Raw genomic sequence first — 15,708 nt, forward strand, 5'->3', positions numbered from 1 at the left:
CTTTTTCTTTATTTAAAACAAAATTCTTCTGACTGTTAATGCCCTGTTAAGACAGCGGTGAAGCCGAATGGTCTCTCTTTGCTGAATCTTTTATGTTCTTTGCTGATCTGGGTCAGTCGGCATGAATATGGTTTCATTTTATGGTTTCATTTCATGGTTTCATTAGCCTCCTTGACTTTTTTTCTCTCGTTTGACGAAGCAAGGAAATTTTCACAATATGATAATATTTTTTTCTTCTGGAGAAAGCCTTATTTGTTTTTTGGCTAAAATAAAAAAAAAAAATTAATAAAAAAAGTTTTTAATTTTAAGGAAAAAATTATCAGCCCCTTTAAGCTATATTTTTTCCTGATAGTCTACAGAACAAGCCAGTGTTATACAATAACTTGCCTAATTACCCTAACCTGTCTAGTTAACCTAATTAACCTAGTTAAGCCTTTAAATGTCACTTTAAGCTGTCTTGAAAATATCTAGTAAAATATTATGTACTGTCATCAAGACAAAGATAAAATAAATCAGTTATTACGGATGAGTTATAACACTATTATGTTTAAAAATGTGTTGAATTTTTTTTTTCTCCGTTAAACACAATTTGGGGAAAAAAACGGGGGTTAATAATTCTGAATTCAACTATATATATATATATATATATATATATATATATATATATATATATATATATATATATATATATATATATATATATATGCTATCAGTAGTAATAAATATAGATAGTCATAAATGCTGTATTTTCCCATTGGTGCAGATAATACACAGCAAAATAAAGTAATATTAATGTAAAATGTCTTCATGTGCATGACACTTTCAAAAATCTATCTTATCAAAATACAATTCTTGACACACCCTGCGTGTACACAGGCTGATCTGTGCAATGTGTTGAGAAATAGACAGACACTATGAAACACAGAGAGAGAAAGATAAAGATAGATCTTTAAGCTCCTGATTCGGCAGCAACGGCACAAAGTACCGATCAGTCATGTCCTTCCCCCACCTCTAGCCCTCCCCGCCACACACTACACCAGGACCAGAGTCAGATATAACCGTTACAGAGGCTCTTACATAAACAGGCCAGGACTCAGTCAGCTGTTGCATAATCATTAAAGAAAGGGAGGGTCTAAAGTTGGTCATGGCCAGCAAAATCAGGCCAGAGGAGGTCTGAAATCATGATTATCTCTTCACATTGTAACAACATTTCATTGCTGTTTGTTAACAACTGGACACATGTACAGCTCATACCACAGCATAATAAAAAAGAAAAATACTAATAACAAAAAGTAAAAAAATAAACTTTCACAGAAAAAAAAAAAATGTTAGGGTAACACATTGACATTGGTCAACTTTCCCAATAGAATAGAGAATACTTTTACAACATTTATTAGTTTAGGTTCATGCCAATTTCCTCATAATAAGTTAGTTTAAACATTTAGTATTAATGCATTTTTTTCATTTATTCATTTTCTTTTCGACTTGGTCCCTTTATTCATCAGGGGTTGGCACAGCGGAATGAACCATCAACTAACCAGCATATGTTTTTACGCAGCGGATGCCCTTCCAGCCGCAACCCAACACTGGGAAACACCCATACACTCTCGCATTCACACACATACACTACAGCCAATTTAGTTTATTCAACTCATCTATAATGGGCTTCTTTGGACTGTGAGGGAAACCGGAGCACCTGGAGGAAACTCATGCAAACACAGGGAGAACAGGCAAACACCACACAGAAATGATCCAGCGGGGGCTGGAACTAGCGACTTACTGTGAGGCGATCGTGCTACCCACCGCGCCACCATGCTGCCCCATATTGTTTTTATGCAGTTGAATATTTGGAATGTCCACCTTTTGCTGTAAGTTTCAATATATTTTCAGAGATTGTCAACACTAATATAATCTCATGCCCAGTGGTGAGAAAGAGTACTGAAAAAGCAAAAGTAAAAGTCCTTAAGTAAAAGTACTATTACTTGCCTAGAAATGTAGTGCAGGTAGAGTAAAAGTATCAGAGTAAAAGTAGACCTTTCAAAAGTACTCATGAGTAGTGAGTATTACACTGTTAAAAGCTGATGCATTTACATGTAATTTGTGCATGTGTGTGTAAATGTAACATTCTGTAGTGCATTTAGTTATTGTCCAGCAAGCACACAACGTCATAAAGCGTTAATATTAGGTTAGATTTAGGTTGTGATGTCAGATTACCAAAAGTCAATGTCTAGACAGTTGCTAAGGACAATCTTATTTTGATCACCAATAACAACATCAAATGATTTTGATACTTGGTTGATTTTCAGGTTGTGATGGATAGTGACCAAAAACCAACGTTGAGCCAACATCTTAAACCAACATCATACTGACGTCAAATACTGACAATTATATCTCAGGTATGGCAGCCAAAATCCAACATCTGATAGGCGCCATATTGGTAATGTCCACACAATGTCAAGCTGCAACATCATTAGACGTTGATATTTGGTTGATTTAAGAATGGACGTTGGACATTGAAGTCGGTCTGACATTAAGGTCTGATTTCAATCAGATTTTTCGTTTCCAAACAAAATGCAACGTCTCAACGACTTTGAAGCGGTACAACTTCTATCTGATGTTGACGTCTTGTACCTGCTGGGTGTTTAAGATCATTTCGGTCTTCATACAGTAAACATCTGTCATCTTCTCATCAGTGACATGCATCTAAACACTCTCTGGGCCAATGCGTGTAAAGATTTTGGACATCTATTTGGACAGTTTTAATGCTTCTAAACAGTTTGCTGCAATTATAAATTACCCAAGTCTTGAGGTAGTCCATTATGATGTGATTTACCTCTTTACTTCTATGTGCAATTCGATTGGACAGGAATCACTGGACAGATTTTTCTAATCCCCATAGACAAGAAAAAATAAAGTAGTAACACTAGCCACATTTCCACTATGGGGCCAGTGCAAGCCAGGGCTTTTATTGGGCCGGGCCGGGCCAATCGCCCAGGAGGTTGAGTAATGAGGCCAAAATCATGTCACGTTTCCACTGTCGGGCTAGTAGCTCGCAGCGTGTCACGCAAACACCGCCCCAAGAACGTCCCCAGAATCAAACGTCACACAACGCACCCACTTCAGCGGAAATCAGACAGATAAAACACACCATGGAATCATCACGAAATGAAACCATTAAAATGAAGACAACCGAAACTTGTTACTTTACAGCAGTACATTATATGTCTATAAGCACAGACCTGTGTATTTCCATTCATTACATATGTTTACTCACCGACCGACTGTTGGCATTGTGCATCGAGTGCTCTCTCCACTAACGGAGGGACCCAGCACAGTGAGTGCACCATCCATAATATAAAGCCACAGAAATTATCCATTATAACTCGGTATGAAGTGTATTTTATAACATCCTTATTTTGATAGACGTCGTGTTAAGTGTTCCAGCACATAAGAGCAAGTAGCCTAATAAAATATAGCCATATTTGCATATATTAACTAAAGCTCTACATTTAAAGTTTCATTTATAAATTTGACCACGTCATATAAAAACATTAAAAAAAATTTTAAGGACACAAAACACATTTTGTGTTTGGACTTTTCCCCAATGCGTTTAAAGTGGCCCTGCGCAGCACTGGTTAGCTAAGACTATTTTAACAAGATATGACACTATATTGTTTAAAGATTACGAAAGTGGGCACGTAATTTGTTAAGTTTTATGTCTTTGTGTTGTATTCATGTTGTGTATTATCTCCAAAATAAATTTTAAAAAAGCCCCGGGCGGCATCATCAGAGCTGTAAAGGGAGCGATCTTTTTCTCGGTCTCACACACACATACAGGCATTTGAACGTGCACAAATACAACTTTTAAATTTAACAAAAACTCTAGAAAACCTTTACTGTCTGCTGTGTTTTTAATATGGTGTAAAGATTATTATGCGTTATTGAAACATCAAGGAGGACGCAGCAAAGAATGTCACTATAAATTAAAACTACTTTATTATTTCATGGAACAGCCTTACTGTACATTTAAAAGGGAAACATAATGATCATACATAAAAAGACCCCATAAGGCTAGATGTTTTCTTTCCCTTATTTATTTATTTATTTATTTGTTTGGCGCATGTACTCATGTACGCCTCTCTTTTCACTCCACTCCGAAGCCCCAGCTGGCCCTCTTCGGCCCAAGGTACGCTGGCACAAGAAAGCCCAGATGTGGCCCGATTAGGCCCCGGAAGTGACAGTGGAAACGCAACTGGCCTTGGCTCACTCGCTTTAGGCGCGATAGTGGAAACGCGGCTACTGACTGTGAAATAGGCCTCACTTGTTTTTTCCACTAGGAAAATGACCTAAATCTCCAGTTATGGTTTAAAATGGACAAAGATCACTTGGTAGATATTTCATTCCTTTTTATATGGGTATCGTAATAGCCATTTGAACAAAAACAACTGAACATACAGAAATATGCAGATACAAAACTGTACATATACTGTACAGTCAAGCCTGAAATTATTCATACCCCTGGCAAACTGTGAATAAAAGTTACTTTTATTCAACAAGCAAGTTTTGGGGGTTTTTGGCTGGAAATGACAAAGGCTTTTCCAAAAGCTAATAAGACAATGTACAAAAGGCATCATTGTGAAAAAAAAAAAAATTTGCAAAATAATCTCACAATGGGGTAAATAATCTTACGTCAAAAAAGAAGATTACTCTTTCTCTTAACCATTAGCCATTTATTTAGCTTATTTTAAGGTAAAACTCAAACAAGACAGTATCTTTTACTTGTCTAAAAAATGTTTCTTGTTTTAAGAATTTGTAGATATTTTGACTAGACATAAGACAAATGAATACATCTTTGGCAGTGCGCAGCATCTCGAGGGAAAAAAAAGAGCAGAGCAACTGGTGATTGTGCAGTTCAGTGAACTCGGACACAAACCAATGACTCACAGGCTGAACATTCCTAAAAATGGTCTGATGAAATAACTATCCCTGATTTTTTTTCTATGTACATCTCTTGATTAAAGAGCAGTCTGAGTAAACACCATATTGGGAAGTCAAAATCGAGGTGGAACCATCGCCAACATAAACATACATGCAATTTGTGATTTTACCCTGGTGAACAGTGAAAAACAGAAACAGCACATTATCCTAAACAATTTAAGTCACAACAGTTTTTAAAAAACAAAGTTTTGCAGTGTGAAAGAAAATATGTATTTAGTAAATGTGGTTTGGTGAACATACTATTCCAGCACAGTTTGAAACACTCTCTCGATGTGTGATTAACACACAATGATTTTAATGAAGAACTATTACCCTGCAGCAAAATGCAGGGAATGTCGACTACGTGCCAACATGCATAACGGCAAAACACAATAACAAAACTTGATCTGCAGAGACAAAAATACATGCGAAAATCAGCACAGCAACATTAGAGTGCCATCAGACATTATAAAAAAAGTCCAAAGATAAAAAAATTACAATTACAACAAACAAATAAAGATATTTAAAAATGCAAAGATTTCAGAAAAGGTCTGAAATGATGTATATTGTTTCTTTAATTTATTCTGTGTATTCTTTCACACAATGTGCACATTCAAAGGATATTCAATTTGGGCACCTAATTGTATGTTTGGGTCTAATATTAACTTATGAGCATATCATTATGATTTATTACTAATAATAAAACATTTTAATCCGTAATTGTTTTAATGATCAATTTAACAAAATAAATAAAGAAATAAATGTAATTCATAGGCCTGTCACAATAATCAATATATAGACTTATCGCACTATACGTGGACATGTCCTCAATCATTTTTGATGATGCAATATATATCGTCTATACATACAAACATTTCTAACCACATTTCAGCTGATTGTGCAGCCTCTCTATCTCTATTGGAGCTGTCAGTGTCAGTATGGTTAAAACACTACAATATTTACTAAAAATTACGATAGTATATTTTTATGTGAAAGCCTGATGACTGAAAATAGATCCGTTACTTTTTCTAGTTCTTTTTACCACAGACATTTTTGCTAACATTGATTATTATTATTATTATTATTATTATTAATTATTTGTTTAGGACACTCTGATTCCAACACATAATATTAAATAGTTAAAATGACTATAATTAAATGAAATATTACAAAGAATAAAATATAATGTGTTCTTTGGAAGAGTGTGCTTGTATTATGATGGTATTATATTGGTCTTAAAATAAAAATAATATTGTTTATCTCAATAAATTTTGTTGATATATATTGTACAAAAAAGATAAATATTGTGACAGGCCTAGTAATACATTATTAAATAGTAACTAGGGCGGCACAGTGGGTCAGTGTTTAGCACTGTCGCTTCACAGCAAGAAGGTCACTGGTTCGAGTCCCAGCTGGACCAGTTGGCATTTTTTTGCAAAAAACTGTGGAGTTTGCAGGTTTTTCCCATGATCGTGTGGGTTTCCTTTGAGTGCTCCAGTTTCCCGCACAGTCCAAAGACATGCACTATAAGCGAATTGGGTAAAGAAAATTGGCCGTATCGTATGAGGGCGTATAAACGTGTATGGGTGTTTCCCAGTGCTGCATTGCAGCTGGGTGACATCTGCTGCGTAAAACATATGCAGCAGTAGTTGGTGATTCATTCTGCTTTGGTGACACCAGAAATAGAAACTAATGCCGAGTTCAGACTGCATGATTTTAGCCCCGATTTTGACTCACCGACAGGTTTTCACACATCACACAGTGTGAACTATCAAAGACTATATCTGGAGCTGTCGGCGATTCAAATCAACCCATGTGAAATGTGTTCTGATTGAAAATAACATTAGCAAACACCTACAGCCAATGTGAGAGCAGCATTCACTATTGTGGGTACCTGCATGCCAGCGGAAGTTTGAGGGAGAACTTAAAATCACTCATTTTCAGTTTATTTGGACCCAAGAAATGGAGGAAAAAATAGTGTAAATTTGGCAGGAGCACAGTGTAGAGTTGATATTGACCCCATTAAAGGCTTATTTCTTGTTCTGTGGTTAGTAAAAAAAGATATACTACGTGTTTTTGGTTGTGAGTTTGGACAAAGTTGCCTGTGATTCTTCCTATTGTAAAGTCATGCGGTGCAAAAGCCCCTGTCTCCGATCTATCTTGCAGTGTAAACAAAGTAGTGACAAAACACTAGCCCAGATAGTCATGCAGCGTGAAAAAATCTGTGACACGACTACTTTGAAAATCATGCAGTCTAACCTCGGCATAAGGGGCCGATCACACCGAACGTACATTTAAGTTCCAAAAACGTGTTTGTTTTAAATATGTTTTTAAAATTTTTTATTAAAAATATAATTATAATAATTTATTTACAATTATTATTTAATATTTTATTTATAGGATTTCTGTTTAATTGCTGCATCATATTGTATTGTGTAATCATTTCTATTATTAAAGTTGTAACAGTCACTAATGAATGAATTAATTAATAAATAGTAACTATTCTTCATTCATTATAATTACTGTTATAAATTAAAATTATATTTTTATTACATTGTTTTTTACATAATAGTTTATTATATACAATATATAATAGTTTATTAACAGAGTTTATTCACAGGAATCAGAGAATGAAATTCAATACCTTTTAAGACCTTTTTTAAGACTCTTTCCATACATTTTAAGACCTTATAATTACTTTATGTTTTAAACGGAAACACTGGTGAGATTTTAACTTACAGTATATTTACTAAATATTAATGTAAGAATTAATCCAAAACTAAAACATTATTTATATACTGGATACAAATCTATTAAATCTTGCTAATTCAGCAGGTTGGCGCCTATGGAGCTGCAGAAATAATGGTGTGGCCTTGCTTACTGCAGTAAACAAAGCAGCATGGTGTCAAATCTAGCAGGATTTCATTGATTTCATAAACTACAGAGCATCCTGACCTGATATTTGCTGATTTAATTCAGGCAAACTTTAGCATTCAATAATACATTGCATGATCAAAAATTATATAACATTTAGTACCTTGCAAAACAGCATTTAAGACGTATTAATACTTTTTAAGGCCCTTAAATTTCTCTACATTGATTTATCAACTTTTAATACTTTTTAAGACCCCGCGGACACCCTGATTAAAATATAATTATTAAATTAGTCTGTAAAATGCAGTATTAAAAATATAACAATATCTATATAAACCAATAATGAAAGTTATTAATATTATTATGAACAATATAATTATAATATTTTATCTATAATTATTATTAAAAATATACTTAAAGAATTAGTTTCATTGCTGTATAATATTATTTTGTGTAATCATTGCTATTATAGGTGTAACAGTCATTAATAAAATATAACACACGCAAAAAAAAGTTCTCATAAACTAGGCAATGAGTCAGCATTGCTTTGGCTTAAGCAAATGGAAGAAAACATATTAAGTGACATTCATGAGCTGTTCAGTCTCCAAGAAATTGCGTCTTTGTTCGCGTTCCGATTGACATGCTAAGCAGGGTAAGAGACTTGTACATTTTCTGGTGGTCTCTATGTATTCATTCTATATGACCTTGAATGCTGAGGTCTCCTTCAGCCAGTAGCTGAAGAGCCTGGATACGGTATGGAGATTGAACAAACAAAGCAGGCCCAGTTACAGGGCACCCTTCCAAAAGAGGGGGAAGGGACGGCTCATACACAGATGCAGCCTTCACACAGTCACACACATACACTCCTACCCCTGAAACTCTCTCTGTCTAAGAGCCACTTGTAGAATATTCCAGAGTTTGCGGTGCCTCACGACAGAGCAAGCAGTTAAAAATGACTAGCTGCAGTTAAATGTCAAGCTAATTCCTGGCTTCTACTCACAGAGCATCCCCTACACAATTCTTTATTTTCCTACTATGCATTAAAAAAAAAACTCTTCAACAAACTCACCATTAGGGCATTTGAAGCACAAACGCTGTGAAAACCATGATAGAAAGCAGCAAACTGCCTGTAGATGGACTTATTCAGCAGGAAATCAATGTAGAGCTGGACATATTCTGTGCGAGGACAAACAGATCGATCTGTTAGTAGCGGAAATAAGACCGTGATGGCTCACACTTTATATTAGCTGACCTAACTTCAAAGTACTTGCATCACAAAATAAATGCAATGTAAATACAATTGTCTTGTTTTTAATCCAAATATCTAAAAAAAAAATCATACATCAATAAGCATTTTCTGTACAAGTAAAAAATATTTAGTGACTTATGAGAAATATTTAATGGCATACTTAAAAAAAAGGTGACTTAGTGTTCAAAAATGTTTTATTTTGAATATATATATTTTTTTTATAAATTGGTCTTACACTTCATATTTTCAGAATTTCCATAGTAAATGTATTAATTCTAATACTTTTACCATAAACTGACATATCAACCATTTAAGGCTGATATTTTAGATATTATGGGATGTGTTGAAAACAAATGCATTGAGTCTGTTAACTAGCGACATTAGGATTTAAGAAATGCAATCCAAACATGTTTTTTTTGTTTTTTTTTGGTGAGGTAGTTAAAGGGTTAAAACAATCCAAAAAATCTGACGAGGTTTGATTTGACATAATATTTTGTTTACCACAATTTTTGATTATTTTGCAAGTTTTAAGGAAAGACTCATTTAATTTTAATATTATTTCTTAAAATAAGACAATAGGTTTTGTTTGTCAAGAAAATGCTTCTTGATTGAAGAAGTTTTAGATATTTGGACTAGGGACAGGTTTGGTGGTATGGGTAGGTTTAAGGTGTAAGGAATTGTCAATGGTGTTATTTTATAAGTAATTACAGATGCAATACACGCAGATACTTGTAAGTAATCTACATTTGAAATCAGAATTATTAGCCCCCTTTTTTTATTTTTTCCCCGATTTCTGTTTAATGGAGAGAAGATTTATTTTCAACACATTTCTAAACATAATAGTTTTATTAACTCATTTCTAACTGATTTATTTTATCTTTGCCATGAAGACAGTAAATAATATTTTATTAGATACTTTCAAGACACTTCTATACAGCTTAAAGTGATATTTAAAGGCTTAACTAGGCAGGTTAGGGTAATTAGGCCAGTTATTGTATATCGATGGTTTGTTCTGTAGACTATAAAAAAAATGTTTAAAGGGGCTAATATTTTTTTACCTTAAAATGCTTTTTAAAAAATTGCTTTTATTCTAGCCAAAATAAAACAAATAATACTTTTTGAAGAAGAAAACAATATTATCAGACATACTGTGAACATTTTCTTGCTCTGCTAAACATCATTTGGGAAATATTTAAAAAGTAAAATAATTATTAACTCTGACTTTAACTGTAAGTACAATGTAAAAACACGCATTTACACAACAAGTGCATTGTTACAATTTATCTATTTCAGTGTAAGTACTTATTAGGTAGGGCCACCAATAAAAAGTGGGACCCAATGATGCAGTCATGCACATAACTACAAAAGAGAGACTACTTTAGAACTTTTTGCAAACCTTTTCTGTTTAGATTGGTTACAGGGATCTTGTCCCCTCCTGGTTTTAGATTATAGGCCTTGACCACTCCAAGTTCTTCTTGAAAAACCTAGAGAAAAAAAGAAGTTGCACAGAAATGACCTATATATTATTTGCACACTTTATTGTCTCATTCAATCAGACAAACTGGCTTATCTGTGAGATATGATGGACTGACGGAAAAGAGCGCAAACATCCTGATTGTGCAGGCCAAGTTTAGAGGGCAATCACCTGAAAGGTGGTATAGAAGTCCTCTTCAACATTTCCTTCATAGCTGAGCAGTTCCCCAAGGCCATGAGCAAGATCCTGAAATGCATGCAGAAGAATCGGTTTCAAGCATTTCAGTTCAAAAGACACTTTTCAGAACAAATAATAAAAAGTGCAATGCAAAACTTCTAACATTGTTTCAATTAAATGGTGTTTGGCTAATAAAACACAAGCAGATGACATGTTTCTATTCCTTGATAAACAGAAAATAGCTTTATAACAGAGTAGCTTTAGAGGCTCCACGTCCACATTACCTTCGGAAAAAAAGTTTGAAGGAAGCAAAGAAGCAAACATTGCCTGTAGGCAGTTATGTAAGTTTGGAGGAAGCCAGAGACTGTTAAAACAGAACATCTGGCTCATTTAAATCTGACTTTGCAATAACTGGAGAGTGAAGGAAAATCAATATGAAAGCACAGCTTAACTTGTTTTTCAAAATACAATCAAGCTATTGTATGTTACATTTCGGCATACATATTAGTTTGCTTTATGCCAAGAGTTGCTGTAAAAGAGCTGATATTGGGCGCCCTCTGCTGGACACGTTATCAGAAGCGCTGGCTAAATCTTAAAGGGATAGTTCATCTATACATGAAAATGTACTCACTATTTACTCATCCTCAAGTGCTTTTAAACATTCATGAGTTTGTTTTTTCCTTTTTTTTTTTTGAAGAATGTTAGAAGCCTTTAACCAACTTGCATAGGAGGACAAATAAATGCTATGGAAGTCAATTGTTACGTTCTTATGTGTTAAACAAAAAAATATATATATATAATTAAAGGGTTTTTGTAATAAGTGAACGTTGAGTAAAGTTCTATTTTGGTGGGAACTATTCATTTACTGTATAAAGACTCAAAAAAAATCATACAAAAGAGTTTTTACAGTGTTTTTAAAGACATGTTTGAATTTTGTTGGGTAAATAAGTGAACACCACTACTGATTAAAACATCAAGTCTCTACGATTTATTTAAGAAGTATTCTACACTGAAAAACAGCAATATCATGGAATATTACTTAAATTTAATATACATTTAAATTTGAATATATTTAAAAATGTAATTTCTTTTTTGTTATGTAATAATCTGAATGAGAAGGTTTCAGTGTCATATTGTTCTTAATAAATCATAATATACTGATTTAATACTGAAAAAACATTTGTGATTGTAATGAAATATTGAAATCTGGATTTTTTTTAACACCAATACCAGACTTTTCCCCCATTCAGACGGTGGTTTGATATTTTGTTTTGTTTTTAGTGCACAAAATAGTCAGTCATATGAATGTATTTTTTACACAAACTACTGGTGATTGAAAGTTGTTGTTGTGGAATTTCCTTAAACCTTGATTGGAGCAGAATTCAATTAAATTAGTTCATGGGGTCACTAACATGATGGCCTGTTCTAAATGTGGCCTACCAGTAAGCTGCATCTAATACTTTTTGTAGCTATTTTTTTTTAAATAACACTTGCATTAGTGTAAGTTTGAAAATAACAATACTGTATATATATGTATAATATTTATATAACAAATAAAACATATTAGCTAGCTAGTTTCCACAGCAATGGTTGTGGGTGCAGTAAAGGGTGATTTGAAAATATGGCTGAAAAAAAAAAAACATATCAATTTCACAGTGAGCAGGGGGAAGAGTTCTTTTTATTTAAAAAGCAACTGAAGCCTCATTTAGAGCTACACATTTTTTTTATTAGAAAAACAAGGCATTTTCAAACAGGAAAGCAAAACTGTGCTTAAAGACGAGAAAGGATGTAATCTCCACTCACTCTTATGTCCAACTCGAGGCAACTACAATGGTTAGAAGAGTGTCGGCTATGTTAAAATGCTGTTTGGTGATAATTTCAGTAAAATCTGAAAGTTGTTTTATGTTTCACAATTGATAATCTGTACAAACATGGTACATCATAGTGCATGCTTTGATAAAAATTGTTAGTGGCTAGTGAAAATATTGTAAAAATAATCATTTAAAAATGTAAATACTTGCAGAGATTTATAGAAATACAGTGTTGCATATTGATATTTCTGTTTCCTACCTTGTTAAATCATTGTTGACAACAATTGTGAGAAATCATTACCATAATCAGTGTCTTTACAATAATGAAAATCATTAATTATTATTAATAATAATATATAATTAAAAGTAAATTGAGCAGATTTGTTATTTGAGAAACTAGTTAGAATGTGGGAAATGTGGGAAATAATGTGGGAAACAATGTGGGAAACCCTTCAAATTTATCGGTACCCAAAAAGTAGCTCTCAGTTTCAAAAAGGTTGGCGACTCCTGAATTAGTTAAATAAAAGGACTTTTATTGATATTTTTTTTCTGGGTTTTTGGGTAGGTCATGTAAATTATAGTACAACAACCGAGTAATGAACTGCCAATACTTTACAAGTTTGTTTATTTATTGAGTTAGTTTTTATAGATGGTTTTATCATTAACAGCAATAAATAACAGCAATGAAGCATTTTTTCTTGATATTTTGTTATATTTGAAACAAAACAAGTGAAACTAGCATTTTAAGAGTTAAAGAGTTCAAAAGAAAAGCTTTGATACTTCAAAGGCTGCCGAGAGATTCACAAGACAGGCATGACTTTATCAGCAGAGCTGAAAGCCAACAGAACACCACACTGCTGTCATCAGAACAATGCACCATCTGAGGCTTATTAAACACATCCAGCCGACTAGACATCAGGAGTGTGTGAGCCTAAGCTGGCCTGCAAGTGTAACCGATAATGCAAGAGCTATTTCTGAATCCAGTGACTCAGTGCTATTCTGCCAGCCACCGACACTGTTTATATATGGCCGAATGAGCTCAGTTTCAGCATATAATGAGCAACACATCTTAAATAGTACATGCTGTCGAGATTATTATTATATATAATAATAATGTGACAGCTGGTGGTTCTCATAATTGACAAGCATGTGTTCTTCATGATTTGATAAGTTGTAGATTATGCCATGTGCTGTGTGTTGAGTATACAGTGTATATTATAATTCATATGAAGTGTATATAACATGGTTTACAGGTGTTGGAAATCCTTAAAAAGCTTGAATTTAAACCTGCTTTCAAGGTAGGTTTGAAAAGAATATTTAGATTTTGGATAAAGTGCTTGAAACTACTTGAAAATGTAATTGTGTTACTTTCATAATAATTTGTCATACTAAATAGGCAATAATAATTAACGCATTCATTTATTCATTTTTTTTTCTTCACCTTTGTGCCTTTATTTTTTAGGGGTTGCCACAGTAGAATGAACCACCAACTTATCTAGCATATGTTTTACACAGCGGATGCCCTTCCAGCTGTAACCCAGTACTGGGAAACACCCATTCATTCACTCATTCATTTTCCTTCGGTTTAGTCCCTTTATTCATAAGGGGTTGCCGCAGCAGAATGAACCGCCAACTTATCCTGCATATATTTTTACACAGCCCATGCCCTTCCAGCTGTACTGGACTCTGAGCCAGGACTCGAACCAGTGCTTACCATTGAGCCACTAATAATAATTATCTATTTAAATAAAATGCAATAAATTTAAAAATTTTCTTTTTACTTTTTTAAATAAATCTGTGCCCTTTAAAATAAAAATTAATATACTTTTAATACTAAAAATGACATATTCAAGATGGAAACAAATTTAGGAAAATAAATGACAGTAATTAAATGTTGAAATTAGGGCAAACATGCCATCATGCATTTTCCTTAAAATAACATCCCATATAATGTCAGTTATATGTCAGTATTTGTATGTAAATATGTAATTTGCCACACATTTAAGGGCATTAAAAAAAGTTGAAAATGCATTTGGAAAATGCTTGAAAAGTGCTTAAATTTGTCCTTTTGGAAAAATGTGTGAGTATTTAGTCATTTAGGCCAAATTGTGCAATGTCTGCACAACTAGTGGAGGAAAACAAAACTGCGATATTGAAAACCAACTGAAAATTAAGTTTTCTTTAAAAGGCACCTATTTTACCTCTTTTACAAGATTTAAGATAAGCCTTTGGTGTCTCCAGAATGTGTCTGTAAAGTTTCAGCTCAAAATACCAATTACATAATTTATCATAGCCTTCAGAATTTGCCAATTTTTATGTTTGAGTAAACTGTAGCCTGTGTCTATAAATCCAAAGATGTTGCTTTCCCACGTCAACTAATCCTACATGTCTGCTTCTCATCATGCGTTACATCAAATAAACAGCACAGAGACAGACTTGGATGAACCTGAAAAACAGCTCATTAGTCAATAATACCAATTTTATTTCATGTATTTATGGTGGAGTTTATTCAAGCCTTTCTGAAATGATGAGTCTCACACAAATACTGTTTGCAAAACACACACATATTAGCACTTAATGACACCATTTGGCCGTGGTGATTATATCGGTTAAGAATTATTTAGCGATTTTACTGTCTTTATTACAATTTATTTGCAAAAAAAAAAAGTTGTGTGGACGTGTGTACATCTAATTATAGAAACATGGCGTCTGTCAATCAATTCCGTGGGCAGAGAAAACCACACCTACATCACGTTGCAATGGACCTCAAAATCACTGGGATTTGGAAGTTTATGGAATTTTGAGTTATATTATATTCATTCATTCATTTTCTTTTCGGCTAAGTCCCTTTATTAATCTGGGGTCCCCACAGCGGAATGAACCGCCAACTTATCCAGCATATGTTTTACACAGAGGATGCCCCTCCAGCCGCAACCCTTCTCTGGGAAACATCCATACACACTCTTTCACACACACTCATACACTACGGTATATTTTAGCATACCCAATTTACCTGTACCACATGTCTCTGAACTTGTGGGGGAAACCAACGAGGAGAACATGCAAACTCCAATGCCTCATTGTTGTGAGGTGAACGTGCTACCCACTGCGTCACCTAGTCGTCCCCCAGTAATATCATTATTTTA

General features: G+C 33.8%; 1 protein-coding gene across 2 annotated transcripts in view; it reads right to left on the bottom strand.

The window, feature by feature from the left end:
• The window catches only part of hectd2 (HECT domain containing 2), a 50,308-nt gene that overhangs the window by 8,081 nt on the left and 26,519 nt on the right, over window positions 1–15,708 (bottom strand). For both annotated transcript variants that reach the window (XM_686363.9, XM_009306551.4), the window contains exons 16-18: window positions 10,746–10,820; window positions 10,497–10,584; window positions 8,921–9,027 (exon numbers count right to left, since the gene is read on the bottom strand). In XM_686363.9, the coding sequence (XP_691455.5) occupies window positions 8,921–9,027; window positions 10,497–10,584; window positions 10,746–10,820 (270 nt within the window). The remainder of the gene's footprint in view (window positions 1–8,920; window positions 9,028–10,496; window positions 10,585–10,745; window positions 10,821–15,708) is intronic.

Source organism: Danio rerio, chromosome 12 (genome assembly GCF_049306965.1).
Source record: "Danio rerio strain Tuebingen ecotype United States chromosome 12, GRCz12tu, whole genome shotgun sequence".
In the NCBI taxonomy this organism is placed as follows: domain Eukaryota; kingdom Metazoa; phylum Chordata; class Actinopteri; order Cypriniformes; family Danionidae; genus Danio; species Danio rerio.